The following is a 14,025-nucleotide window of genomic DNA, read 5'->3' on the forward strand; positions in this document are numbered from 1 at the left end:
TGAGCCTTCTGTTAGTATTTTCAAAATTGGATACTCAATAAATAGTGGCCAGATTGAATCTCCTACAGGCATCTCACTCAAACTACAGTCATACTTTCCAGTAGGCCCCATACAAATCATTGTTGTGGAGAACATTTATCCACCTCTTCAGGCACTTAGGTAAGTACAATAATGCAAGTCTCTGTGTGTGTGTGTGCACGTGTGTGTGCGCGCGCGCATGTGTGTGTGCGCGTGTGTGTGTGCGCGCGTGTGTGTGTGTGTGCGCGCGTGTGTGTGCGCATTGTGTACTCTGGCCTCTTGCCCAGTTTCTGCTGCACTTGATGGTGGTTCCAGTTTCATGTAAATAACGTCTAGCCATGTTAGAAATCTTGATTTTTGTGTGCCCATCAGGTAAAGAAGATAGATGTTATTGTAGAGAAAATGTTCATTATGGATAAATACATACTGTTTGACTATTGATATCATGGTTTTCATAGATATTATACCCAGATATTATATTCCAAGTGTTATATTTCAAAATCTTAAAAAATAGAGAATATATTTTATATTTCTAGCTGGAAATAATAACAGTAAGTAGCCCACCTCTGGGGAAATGTGATAAAAATACTAATCACCATCACAACTCATTAAAAGCATAAAATTTGCAATGCTTTAAACTACATGTTCTTCGTATGAATCTGTGTAGATATATACACACATTCGATAAATGCTATTTAAAGGCTAAGTGCATTGGTCAACCATTCAGACATCTGTAGGCTGAAGGGATTACTTTTATCTGCCTTTAGAGTGAGAATTAGATTTCTATATAAAGCAGGTAATACAGATTTTGCATGGAGTAAATATCTTCAATCCTTATTAATACTGATGGCAGCTGCGCTGCCGAAGAGAAAGCCTGCCAGAGTAACGTGTTCAGTTTTACATCGTAATCAGAGGCGTGTCAATCTCTGTTGAAGGCAGAATTAAAAACCTCTTCAACATTTTTTAAATAATAGATGAAAAACATCTCAAAGTCACTTTTAAAATTTGAATTGGCAATTCCACGTGACAGGAAAGGGACGAAGAACATCTTAAAGGAATACTTCACGATGGAGGTGATGTTTTCAGTTCCACATGACAGGAAACGGACCAAGAACATCTTAAAGGAATACTTCGCGATGGAGGTGATGTTTTCAGTGCAGTTTCATTGAGGAGAAGTTTTTCCAGAAAGTCTTTTGACCTCAGTAAGAATCTCATTAGTTTACTCTGGTCAATAGTTTCTAGTAAAATGAGAAAGACTCATTTTTTTAAAACGATAAACAATTTACAGGGTTTAATCTACTGTTGTGATTTCCATCGTGCTACTTGTGCCCTTGTGGTTACACATGTGTATTTATCTGCATTTTCTTGGCTCGTTCAAAAGCCAATAAAATATTTTACTGTTCAGGCTCTGTAAAAACTGAATTAATTTCCAAAAAGTGAGGATTGTATGTATGCCGTGGGGTATGTGGGGGTGTAGGTGTGTGACGTGTGTGTGATACGTGTTTGGTGTGCTGGATGTACTGTGTATTATGTGTGTGGTGTGTGTGTGCATTGTTTGTGGTGTGGGTGTGTAGTTTGTGTATTGTGTGTGGTGTCTGTGTATTGTATGTGTATGTGTGGTGTGTGTGTGATGTGTTTGTGGTGTGTGTGGTGCTGTGTGTGTAATGTGTGTAAGGTTCATGTGTGTGTCGTGTGGTGTGTCTGTAGTGTGTGTGGGGTGTGTGTGCGCAGTGTGTGGCGTCTGTGTGTGGGATGTGTGTGCACATGGTGTGTGTGCAGTGGGTGTGGGGTGTGTGTGCGTGTGCACATGGTATGTGTGCAGTGTGTGGTGTCTGTGGGGTGTGTGTCTGCACATGGTGTGTGTGCAGTGTGTGTGGTGTCTGTGTGGGGTGTGTGTGCACATGGTGTGTGTGCAGTGGGTGTGGGGTGTGTGTGGTGTGTGTGCAGTGTGTGGAGGGTGTGTGCATGTGCACATGGTGTGTGTGCAGTGTGTGGTGTGTGTGCGTGTGCACATGGTGTGGTGTGTGCTGTTTGGTGTCTGGGGTTTGTGTGCGTGTGCACACAGTGTGGTGTGTGTGGGGTGTGTGTGCGTGTGCACGTGGTGTGGTGTGTGCAGTGTGTGTGTCATGAGTGACTGCTTCTCTTAGCATGTGGACATCAGTCTTCCAGACCAGCTGTCTCCATGTGTCTGGGAACATAAGAAACAAATTTCTGCAATAATTGTTACACAGTTTTTCCAGAGAGGGACCCAACCTCTGCCGTGAGTGGGTATCTGCATTGCAGGAGGGATTGTGAGGTCCCGGCTTGGCTCACACCCTCTGTGGGTTTAGGCAGGGTCCAGGGTTTGGAGCCTTTCTTGGCTCAGGTTCCTGCTGGATCCCTCCCTGTGGCCAGAGAGGGAGGGCTCTGTTTCACCACAAGGCACCAGAAGAGGACTGGTGTGTGGGAAGACTAGGTAATCGTAATGGTATTAGTAATAGCAGTAATCATACTGTTTTATACACTGTATATGTCATAAGGATTTTAACTTTTATGTAACATAATTGTAAAAATGTCCCCAGTTGTTTGTCTTGTGTTTTTTACATAGTGTTCAAATGTGTAAGAACTTTACATTTTAGGCAGTTTCATTTATTACTCCAATAATACCACCAATGGGATAATTATTCTTGATTTGTAGGTTCAAAGTGTTACCCCATTACTACACAAAATTACACAAAATTTCTGTGTTTTTAATTCTCTTTCTTTTATATGTCTATTTTTGTGCCATATCAAATGTTTAATTTTGAAAAGTTATAATGACCTTAAATATCTTACAGATTTATTTTGTAATATTTGCTCTCAGTGTGTGTTTGTTCGTCAGATGAATTTGAAATCACATTTTCTTGTTCCAAAATATTCTTCATGGAATTTGTATTGAAATGTGAGCATATTTTAAAATAATTTACAGCAAATTAGTGAGTTAATATTATTGAGTCCTGTCATCCAGAAGGTGATGAGCAAATTCCTCAAACCTCCTTTAATGCCATTTAGTGAAAATTAATATGTTAAATCAATATAAGTTAGCATAAATGAATATAGCTAATAATTACATAATGTGTTTGGCTCCACTTTTCTGTCTTCTGCCTTCTGTCACTGATGTTTTATTCCTATGTTTGTTGTTTTCTACATTTTGTTTTATTATGTCTTTGTCTCTGTCTTGTGATATTGGAAAGTATATGACATATTGTAATTTTTAATTTTTTAATGTTTTTTAGTTTTAATAAATAAACTTTATTTTTTAGAGAAGTGCAGGTTCACAGCTAAACAGAACAGAGAGTACAGACTTCCCCTGTGTCCCCTTCCCCACACACAGCCTCCCCACGACAGCTTCCTGCCTCACACAGCGCACCTGTGACAACCAGGACCTACCTGGACCCTTCATTATCGCTCAAAGCCTACAGAGCACATTCACGTTTACTCTTCACGTTGTACGTTCTGAATCTTGACAAAAGTATAACGGCAATGGGATATTACTCACTGCTAACAGGAGATGATTTATCAAGCCACAAAAAAATACAAGGAGGAAACTTAAATGCGTATTGCTAGGAGAAGAAGCCAATCCGAAAAGGCTACATACTGTTCGATTCCAATTATATGACATTCTGGAAACGGTGAAACTATGGGAACAGTAGAAAGATCAGTGGTTGCCATGAACCAAGGGGAAGGAAGAGATGGATACACAGAGCGCCGAGAATCTTTACAGCAGTAAAACCATTCTGTGTGATACTATTATGGTAGATATATACATTTGTAAAAATATATTTTAACTTTTAAAGTATATTTTTGTTTTAAAAACTACAGATAACCTGGGTGTGGTGGCTCATGCCTGTAATCTCAGCACTTTGGGAGGCCAAGGTGGGAGGATTGCTTGAGCCCTGGAGTTTAAGACCAGCCTGGGCAACAGTGAAACCCCATCTCTACAAATAAAAATTAGCCAGGTGCAGTATTGCATGCCTGTAGTCCCAGCTACTCAGGAGGCTGTGATGGGAGGATCACTTGGCCCCAGGAATTCGAGACTGCAGTGAGCTATGATCATGCCACTGCACTCTAGCCTTGGTGACAGAGTGAGACCTCATCTCAAAACGTAAAACAACAAAAAACCTACAAGCACACCTCAGAAGTATTGTGGACTTGGTTCCAGACCACTGCAAGAAGACAAATGTTGCAATGAAGTTAGTCATACAATTTTTTTGGTTTTTCAGTGCATATAAAGGTTATGTTTAAACTATACTGTAGTCTAATGAGTATGTTAATAGCCTTATGTCTAAAAACTGTATGTGCATACCTTAATTAAAAACAATTTATTGCTAAAAAAAAAAATACTAACAAATGTCTGAGCCTTGAACAGGTCATAATCTTTTTCTTGGTGGGGATATTGCCTCTGTATTGATGGCTGCTGACCGCTCAGGGTAGGGGCTGCTGAAGGTTGGGTGCCTGTGGCAATTTCTTAAAATAAGATAATGAGGTTTGTTGCATTGATACCCTGTTCCTTTCACAAAAGATTTGCCTGTAGCATGTGATGCTGTTTGATCACATTTCATCCACAGTAGAACTTCCTTCAAAACTGGAGTCAGCCCTCTCAAACCCTGCAGCTGCTTTATCAACCAGGTTTATGGAATATCCTAAATCCTTCACTGTCATTTCAGCAATGTTCATAGCATCTCCACCTGGAGCAGATTCCATCTCCAGAAAATACTTTCTTTCCTTACCCATAAGAAGCAACTCCCCATTTGTTCAAGTATCATCATGAGTTTACAGCAATTTCATCTCATCATAAGGCTCTAATTCTAGTTGACTTGCGATTTTTACCGCATCTGCAGGAACTTCCTCCACTGACATCCTGAGCCCTCAAAGTCATCCAGGAGGGCTGGAATCAACTTCTTCCAAACTCCTGTTAATGTTGATGTTTCAACCTCCTCCCATCAATCACAAATGTCCTCAATGGCATTTAAGGATTACTATTAAGGACATTTGTTATTCACAGGAGGAGGTTGAAATATCATTAAAGGATTAATGGTGAATCCTTTCCAAAAGGTTTTTCAATTCAGTTTATCCAGATTCATCAAAGAAATCACTATGACACTATACCTTTACAAAATGCATTTATTATTTAATAATAAGACTTGAAAGTCAAAACCACTCCTTGGTTCACAGGCTAAAGTACAGATATTGTATTAGCAGCCATGAAAATAACATTAATTTCCAAGTACATCAACATCTAAGCTTCTAGGTAGCTAGGTGAATTGTCAATAAGCAGCAATCTTTTTCCTTTTTTCTCTTCTTTCCTTCTTTTTCTATTTTTATTTTTGTTAGTTTCACTCTTGTCGCCCAGGCTGGAGTGCAGTGGCGCGATCTCAGCTCACTGCAAGCTCCGCCTCCCGGGTTCACGCCATTCTCCTGCCTCAGCCTCCCGAGTAGCTGGGACTACAGGCGCCCGCCACCACGCCCGGCTATTTTTTTAACTTTTATTTTTAGTAGAGACGGGGTTTTACCATGTTAGCCAGGATGGTCTCGATCTCCTGACCTCGTGATCCTCTTGCCCCGGCCTCCCAAAGTGCTGGGATTACAGGCGTGAGCCACCGTGCCCGGCCCATCCTTCCAAGTTTTGAAGCCAAGCATTGATTTCTCTCTAGCCATGAAAATTCTACATCGTCACTAAGCTTAATCATTTCTAGTTCTGGACTTAAACTGAGAGACGTGCAATTCTTCCTTTCATTTGAGCTCTTTGAGGCCACTGTGGTTATTGACACCCCAGAGGGTGTCACCCTCCTCCCTCCTCTATCGCCTTCACCTACACCAGGGCGTGGGGAAGGGGGCTTCCCGCCCCCCACGTGCCCTGCGCGCCCTGGACTCTCCCACCGGGGGCTTTCGTGGGCCAGGGAGCAGGGGCCGTCGCCCCGCTGCAGCCCAGCCAGGCTGCGCAGGCAGCAGGGATCTCCCATCCCGCCCCGGCAGGCGGGGATTGGGATTTTTCCTACGCTGCCCTGGCGACTCCGGAAGGGGCGCTCTCCCACCCTCAGACTTCCCGGGGGTGGCCTCCGCGCCCGAGCCAATGGCGGGGGGATCGGGACCCGCAGCACCACAGCCTGCCGGGCCCTTGCTCGGTGGGACAGCCTGGGCCCGCTGGAGCTGAGCCGCAGGGCCAGGGTGTGCTGGCGCCGCCCACGTCCCAGGGGAGTCCGTGGTGGGGCTGGGGCCAGGGGCCCCAGGTCGCCGGGGCGGCGTGGGAGCCCCAAGTCGGGGCAGCTCCACCTCCGGGGCCCGCGCCCCCGGAGGCCTCCGCGGGGCAGGAGCAGATGCAAGCCATCCGGGCGCCCTCCCCGCCGCTCCAGGAGCCTGGGCGCTCGTCTGCACTCCCCTGCAGCCTGCTGGATGAGCTCCTGGAGACCCCCGAGTTTCTGCAGCAGGGGCAACCTTTGCTAGAAACGGAGGCCCCGACGGAGCTGCAGGACGTGGGAGAGCCCGCTTTGCTGGAACCGCTACTCCTCAGCGAGGAGGAGTACCGGGCTCTGCTGGAGGAGCTTTAGGACGCGGGGTTGGGGACGGGACCGGGGGCGGGGCGGTGGCCTCCCTTTCGCGGTGAACACCTGGCTGGGTGTGGAGAGGCGTGTCTTCCCTTCCAGCTGACCTGGCCCGGATCCCTGAGTTCCAGGTCCGGTGAGAGACTCCACACAGAGCAGGGCTGTCATTCTTTCCTGAGCATCCCGGGGATCCCGGAGCCCGCCCAGGTACCGGGAGGTGGACTGTCTACTGCGCATGCGCGGGTTTAAGGCGGCCTCTGTGATACTGGTATTGGTTAGTTTTGTTGTGAGTATTGAGGACAGGGCGTATAAGACTAGGAAGCTGATTAAAGATATAGCTATAAAAGCATGGTCATGAAAAGTGATTAGTTCTTCTATAACAGGGGATGTGGCGTCTTGTAGACCTAGTTGAACTGGGTGAGCCATATGAGATACATAGGGCTTAACCTATAATGTAGCTTTGAGAAAGCTACGAAGTAATTTTTCTAATACCTTGTTGAAAAAGTTATAGGGGCTATAGGATTGGCTTGCAACCAGTTTTAGGGGGTTCGACTCTCTCCTTTTTCGTTTAGTTTAATATAGGTTGGTTCTTCAAATGTGTGGTGGGGTGGAGGACAGCCATTTAATCACCCTAGGCTAGTGAAGGGTTGTTCGATTAGTAGTACTTTACGTTTTGAGGCAAAGGCTTCTCAGATCATGTAGATTATTAAGATTACTGCTACTAGTGAGATAAAGGAGCCTATAGATGACAGGATATTTCATGTAGTGTAGGCGTCGGGATAGTCAGAGTAGCGTCGGGGTGTCCCGGACAGGCTGAGGAAGTGTTGTGGAAAAAAGGTTAAATTTACGCCTACAAATATAATGATAAAATGGGCTTTGGCACAAGTTTGGTCTAACGTGTAGCCTGAAAATAAAGGGAATCAGTGAATAAAGCCCCCTATAATGGCGAAGACAGCTCCTATTGATAAAAAAACATAGTGAAAGTGGGCGACAACGTAGTATGTGTCGTGTAGTACAATATCTAGGGATGAGTTTGCTAAGATAATGCCGGTTAAACCCCCTACGGTAAATAGAAAAATAAAACCCAGGGCTCAAAGTATTGCAGGGGATCATTTAATGTTGCCTCCATGAAGTGTGGCAAGCCAGCTAAAGACTTTAACACCGGTGGGGATTGCAATGATTATAGTGGCTGAAGTGAAATAGGCCCGTGTATCTACATCTATGCCAACTGTAAATATATGATGAGCTCATACAATGCAACCTAAAAATCCAGTTGATACTATGGCCCAAACTATGCCCATGTACCCAAACGGTTCCTTTTTCCCAGAGTGGTGAGTTACGATGTGGGAAATGATTCCAAATCCAGGCAGAATAAGGATATAGACTTCGGGGTGACCAAGGAATCAAAATAAGTGCTGGTATAGGATAGGGTCTCGTCCCCCAGCAGGGTCAAAGAAAGCAGTGTTGAGGTTGCGATCTGTTAGTAGCATGGTGATGCCGGCGGCTAAGACTGGCAGAGAGAGGAGTAGAAGGTTGCTGTGATTAAGACTGATCAGATAAAAAGGGGGGTTTGATATCGGGCTATTGCGGGGGGTTTTATGTTGATGATGGTGGTGATGAAGTTGATGGCCCCTAAGATAGAGGACATGCCTGCTAGGTGGGGGGAGAAGATGGTTAGGTCTACAGAGGCACCTGGGTGAGAGAAGTTTCCTGCTAAAGGAGGGTATACCGTGCAACCTGTTCCAGCGCCGGCCTCTACTATGGCTGATGCTATTAGTAGTAGGAAAGAAGGGGGAAGGAGTCAGAAGCAGATATTATTGAGAGGAGGAAATGCTAGGCCAGGAGCGCCAATTATTAGGGGTGCTAGTCAATTCCCGAAGCCTCCGAATATGATGGGTATGACTATGAAGAAAACTATGATGAATGCATGGGCCGTTAGAATAATGTTGTAAATATGGTCGTTACCTAGAAGATTGCCGGGTTGACCTAGTTCAGCTCGAATAAGAAGGCTTAGAGCTGTACCTATGATTCCAGCTCATGCACCAAATAGTAGGTATAGAGTCCCAATGTCCTTATGGTTTGTTGAAAAGAGTCAACGGTTGATGAGCATAGGTAGAGATAGAGAGAAGGGAAGGGTAAAGTGGCTGAGTAAGCATTAGGCTGTAAACCTAAAGACAGGGGTCTAGTCCTCCTTTTACCAGCCCGGAGGTGATTTTCACATTGAATTGCAAGTTCAAAGGAGCAGCTTTAAAAGTTTCTGCCGGGGCTTCTCCCGCCTTTTTTCCCTGCGGCGGGAGAAGTGGATCAAAGCCAGTTGATTAGGGTATTTAGCTGTTCACTAAATTTTTGTGGGTTCGAGTCCCGTTGATCTAGTGAGGGCTTAGCTTAATTAAAGTAATTGATTTGCGTTCAATTGATGCAGAGTAGGTGTTTGCAGTCCTTATGTACTTCAGAAATGAAGTATTTTTACTTACTAAGGGCTTTGAAGGCTCTTGGTCTTGTTTAACCTAAATTTCTAGTGGATAGCCAAAATTAGGGCGGAGGTTGGTAGTAAAAGGGTAGAGGCAATGACGAGTGGGGGAATAAGGAGTGTAGGTTTTGTGTTTTCGAATTGCCATATTATTTTTGTGTTGTTGGATGTAGGAAATAGTGTTAGGGAGATGGTATAGATTAGGCGTATAGAGAAATACAGGTTAAGCAGAGTTCTGATAATTATGATAGAGGGGATGAGAAAGTGATTGTTTATTGTGAGTTCTTGAACGGTAATTCATGTAGGTAGGAAGCCGGTTAGAGGGGGTAAGCCCCCTAGGGATAGGAGGGTGGATGCTCTTAGTGGTGCTAGACAGGTTGATTTGTTTCAGGTGTGGGATAGTATGAGGGTGGTGGTGTTTGAGTTTAGGTTGAGGGTCAGGAATATGGTAGTTGTTAGGATGATGTCTATGGTGAAGTAAAGAATTGTGATAGTTGGGTTATATACTAGTGTTCTTATTATTCAGCCTATGTGAGTGATTGAAGAATATCCTAGGATTTTGCGTAATTGTGTTTGGTTGAGACCTCCTCAGCTGCCTACTGTGATAGATAGGGTAGAGAGAGTTAGGAGGATATGGGTGTTGATTGATGGGTGAATTTGGTATATGATTGAGATGGGGGCTAGTATTTGCCATGTAAGGAGGAGTAGGCCAGAAGTTAGGGATGTTCCTTGGGTAACTTCTGGGACTCAAAAGTGGAAGGGGGCTATTCCTAGTTTTATGGCAAGGGCAGCCCAGTGCAGAACACGGTGGTGGTGCTTTCGGTCGTGGTGGGGGTGGGGGTGGGGGTGGTGTGTTTGGGTGTGTGGGTGTGTGGTTGTGTGGGTGTCCTGGGGTGTGTGTGTGTGTGTGTGCGCGCGGGCGCGCGCGCGCGCGCGCTGTGTTGGGGAGTGGGGTGGGGGATCAAGCGGGGGTCGGGTGGTGGAAAAGCGTGAGAGCTCTGCCGGGGCTGCTCCCAGAGCCTTGGCCGCTGCCCGCACGGCCGCGCATGCGCAGTAGACGGTCCCCCTCCGGGAAGCTGGGCCGGCTCTGGAATCCCCGGGATGGATGCTCAGTTCTCCTCGGTGTGGAGTCTCCGGCCGCCGCCGCCGCGCCCAGACCGGGAAGGCAGGAATGCCAGGCTGGTCAGCCCGGAGGGAAAACAGGCCTCTCCACACCGAGCCAGGTGCTCACCGCGAAAGGGAGGCCACCGCCCCGCCCCCGATCCCGTCCCCAACCCCGCGTCCTAAAGCTCCTCCAGCAGAGCCCGGTACTCCTCCTCGCTGAGGAGTAGCGGTTCCAGCAAAGCGGGCTCTCCCACGTCCTGCAGCTCCGTCGGGGCCTCCGTTTCTAGCAAAGGTTGCCCCTGCTGCAGAAACTCGGGGGTCTCCAGGAGCTCATCCAGCAGGCTGCAGGGGAGTGCAGACGAGCGCCCAGGCTCCTGGAGCGGCGGGGAGGGCGCCCGGATGGCTTGCAGCTGCTCCTGATCCGCGGAGGCCTCCGGGGGCGCGGGCCCCGGAGGTGGAGCTGCCCCGACTTGGGGCTCCCACGCCGCCCCGGCGACCTGGGGCCCCTGGCCCCAGCCCCACCACGGACTCCCCTGGGACGTGGGCGGCGCCAGCACACCCTGGCCCTGCGGCTCAGCTCCAGCGGGCCCAGGCTGTCCCACCGAGCAAGGGCCCGGCAGGCTGTGGTGCTGCGGGTCCCGATCCCCCCGCCATTGGCTCGGGCGCGGAGGCCACCCCCGGGGAGTCTGAGGGTGGGAGAGCGCCCCTTCCGGAGTCGCCAGGGCAGCGTAGGAAAGATCCCAATCCCCGCCTGCCGGGGCGGGATGGGAGATCCCTGCTGCCTGCGCAGCCTGGCTGGGCTGCAGCGGGGCGACGGCCCCTGCTCCCTGGCCCACGAAAGCCCCCGGTGGGAGAGTCCAGGGCGCGCAGGGCACGTGGGGGGCGGGAAGCCCCGTTCCCCACGCCCCGGTGTGGGTGAAGGCGACCGGCGAGGGAGCGGGGGGACACCCGCCGGGGGCCGCGTCGCCCGGGCCGCCTGCGTGCGCCGGTGCCCCGCCACCCTGGCCTGGGTGCCTGGCCCTCCGGTTCTGAAACCAAATCTGAATCCGGGACTCCGGGAGGCCCGTCTCTCTGGCCAGTTCTTCCCGGGTGGCGATGCCTGGAAAGCGATCCTGCTGGAAGGCTCGCAGGAGCAGGGCGGTCTGGGACCGGGTGACGGCGGTCCGCTTTCGCCTGCCTTCTTGCGGGCCGCGTTTCCCGGGCCAGGGCCGAGATTCCCGCCGGTGCTGCCTCAGCTGGCGCGATCTCTCGTTCTGAAACCAAATCTGGACCCTGGGCTCCGGAATGCCGATGGCCTGGGCCAGCTCTTCCCTGGTGGCGATGCCCGGGTACGGGTTCCGCTCAAAGCAGGCTCGCAGGGCCTCCCTCTGGCTCGGGGTCCAAACGAGTCTCCTTCGCCGTCCTCGTCCTCGGGCTCCCGCCGGGAGGGCGCCGTCGCCGGGTGTCGGGAGAGCCATCGCGGGGAGACCCGGCCGGAATTTCGCGGACAGACACGGGCAGAGAGAGGCCGGCGGGCTCCAGTGCCCCTCAGTCGGCCTGTGCACGGCGAGGAGGTCCGGCCAGGAGGCCGGCCCAGCCGGCCAGCGGCCCTTATAAAGGCCCACAGGCTCCACCCCTTCGGAGGAGCCCAGGGCAAGCCCGCCCTCGGAAGCCGGGACCCACAGGGCCCAGGTCACTGTGGCCTGGGTATGGGTGGGGCCGGAGAAGCCCCGGAAGTGGGGAGTGGGGTGGGGGGAGTGGTTGATGATTTTTAGGATTGGGTTGGATTTGCGTAGTGGAATCATTGGTGCTTTTGTAGTTGAGGTACAACGATGGTTTTTCGTATCATTGGTTATGGTTGGAGTCCATATGGAAGCAATGACATACGTTTTATTGACATTAAGTGTATTATTGGTTATGGGGTTTGTAGGTTTTTCTCCTAAGCCCTCTCCTATTTATGGGGGTTTAGCGTTAATTGTTAGTGGTGTGATTGGTTGTGTGATTATTTTCAATTATGGGGGGGCTTATATGGGTTTAATGATATTTTTAGTTTATCTGGGGGGTATAATAGTTGTCTTTGCTTATACTACAGCAATGGCCATTGAAGAGTATCCTGAGACATGGGGCTCAGGGCTTGAGGTTCTAGGGGGTCTTTTGGTAGGATTAATGATGGAGGTAGGGCTGGTTTTATGGGTTTTAAGTTTGGATGAAGAAGTGGTGGTGGTTAATTTCAATAATATGGGTAACTGGGTGATTTTTGAGGGGGAGGGGTCGGGGTTAATTCGAGGTGACTGTATTGGTGCGGGTGCCTTGTATGATTACGGGCGTTGGTTAGCGGTGGTTGCTGGTTGAACATTGTTTGTTGGTGTATACATTGTGATTGAGATTACTCGGGGTAATAGGTTATATTATTAGAAGTAGGGTCAGGATAGGGGGGATGAGGAAAGAGAGGAAGTAGAGTTTGATTATGCCTCTCTGGGTGGTTAGAGTTGTGGAAGCGGTAATGTGTGTTTGTGAGATTATTTCGGGTGTAGATTTTTCTAGCCATGTTGAGTCTAATAAGAGGAGGGCTAAGTTTTGACTTATAAGTAGGTTTTGCTAGGGGATCATACGGTGAACTGTGGTGGGGAAGTATCCTAGTATGTTGGAGAATTTGAGTATTTGTGATGGGTTTTTCACTTTTAGTTTGTAGGTTATAAGGGCGAGGTCTAGGGCTGTTAGGAAACCGAGAGCAGTTGCGTCTAGGGCTGAGAGTTTGAGATAGAAGGGTGTTGTTGGCTGGGGGAGTGAGGTAGGGGGGATATTACTGGTGATAAGGAATCCCGTGATTATACTGCCTATTTAATTGGGTTTAGTAGGGCGGGGTTGTTTTCGTTGATGTTTATTAGGGCTGGGAAGCGGGGTTGTCCTGTTAGGGTAAGGAGAATGGTTCGAGTACTGTAGGCGCTTGTTAGGGAGGTGGCGATGAGAGTAATAAATAGGGCTCAGGCGTTGGTATACGACGTATTTGTGGCTTCGATAATGAGATCTTTGGAGTAGAAGCCTGTGAGGAAAGGTATTCCTGTGAGTGCTAGGTTGCCAATAACTAGGGAAGTTGAGGTGAGGGGCAGTGTTTTAAACAGACCTCCTATTTTTCGAATGTCTTGTTCGTTGTTTAGGTTATGAATAATGGATCCGGAGCACACAAAAAGTATAGCTTTGAAGAAGGCATGGGTGCAGATGTGTAGGAATGCTAGGTATGGTTGGTTAATACCAATGGTGACTATTATTAGGCCTAGTTGACTTGAGGTAGAGAAGGCCACGATTTTTTAAATATCGTTTTGTGTGAGGGCACAGATGGCTGTGAATAGAGTAGTAATGGCTCCCAGGCATAATGTGAGGTTTTGGATTAGTGTATAGTTTTCTATTAAAGGGTGGAAACGGATGAGTAGGGATACTCCGGCGACAACTATGGTGCTGGAGTGAAGTAGAGCTGAGACTGGAGTTGGGCCTTCTATGGCAGAGGGCAGTCAGGGGTGAAGGCCAAATTGGGCTGATTTTCCTGTTGCTGCTAGGAGAAGGCCTATTAGTGGAAGGAGGTTTGAGTTGGAGTTTAGGGCTAATATTTGTTGAAAGCCTCATGAGTTGTAATGCAGGAGGAATCGTGTCATAGCTAGGATAAGACCAATGTCGCCAATACGGTTGTATAGGACTGCTCGGATGGCTGCTGTGTTGGCGTCCGCTCGAGCGTGTCATCAGCTAATTAGGAGGAAGGATATAATTCCTACGCCTTCCCAACCGATGAAGAGTTGGAAAAGGTTGTTAGCAGTAACTAGAATTAGTATGGCAGCGAGGAAGATAAGGAGATATTTGAGGAGTTGGTTAATGTTTGGATCTGAGCTTATGTACCATAGC

At 48.4% G+C, this 14,025-nt stretch overlaps 1 protein-coding gene across 1 annotated transcript; it reads right to left on the reverse strand.

Annotated features, from left to right (window-relative positions):
- Positions 1–10,331: 10,331 nt before the first annotated feature.
- On the reverse strand, positions 10,332–11,609 carry LOC102121431 (double homeobox protein 4C-like). The gene has a single exon (XM_045384625.3). The coding sequence runs from the start codon at positions 11,607–11,609 to the stop codon at positions 10,332–10,334; it is 1,278 nt and encodes a 425-aa protein (XP_045240560.2).
- Between the last annotated feature and the right edge of the window lie 2,416 nt (positions 11,610–14,025).

The sequence above is a fragment of the Macaca fascicularis genome, chromosome 1, assembly GCF_037993035.2.
Source record: "Macaca fascicularis isolate 582-1 chromosome 1, T2T-MFA8v1.1".
NCBI lineage: Eukaryota > Metazoa > Chordata > Mammalia > Primates > Cercopithecidae > Macaca > Macaca fascicularis.

Coding starts and splice junctions, on each gene's coding strand:
- LOC102121431 (XM_045384625.3), bottom strand. CDS start 11,609: ATGGCTCTCCCGACACCCGGCGACGGCGCCCTCCCGGCGGGAGCCCGA.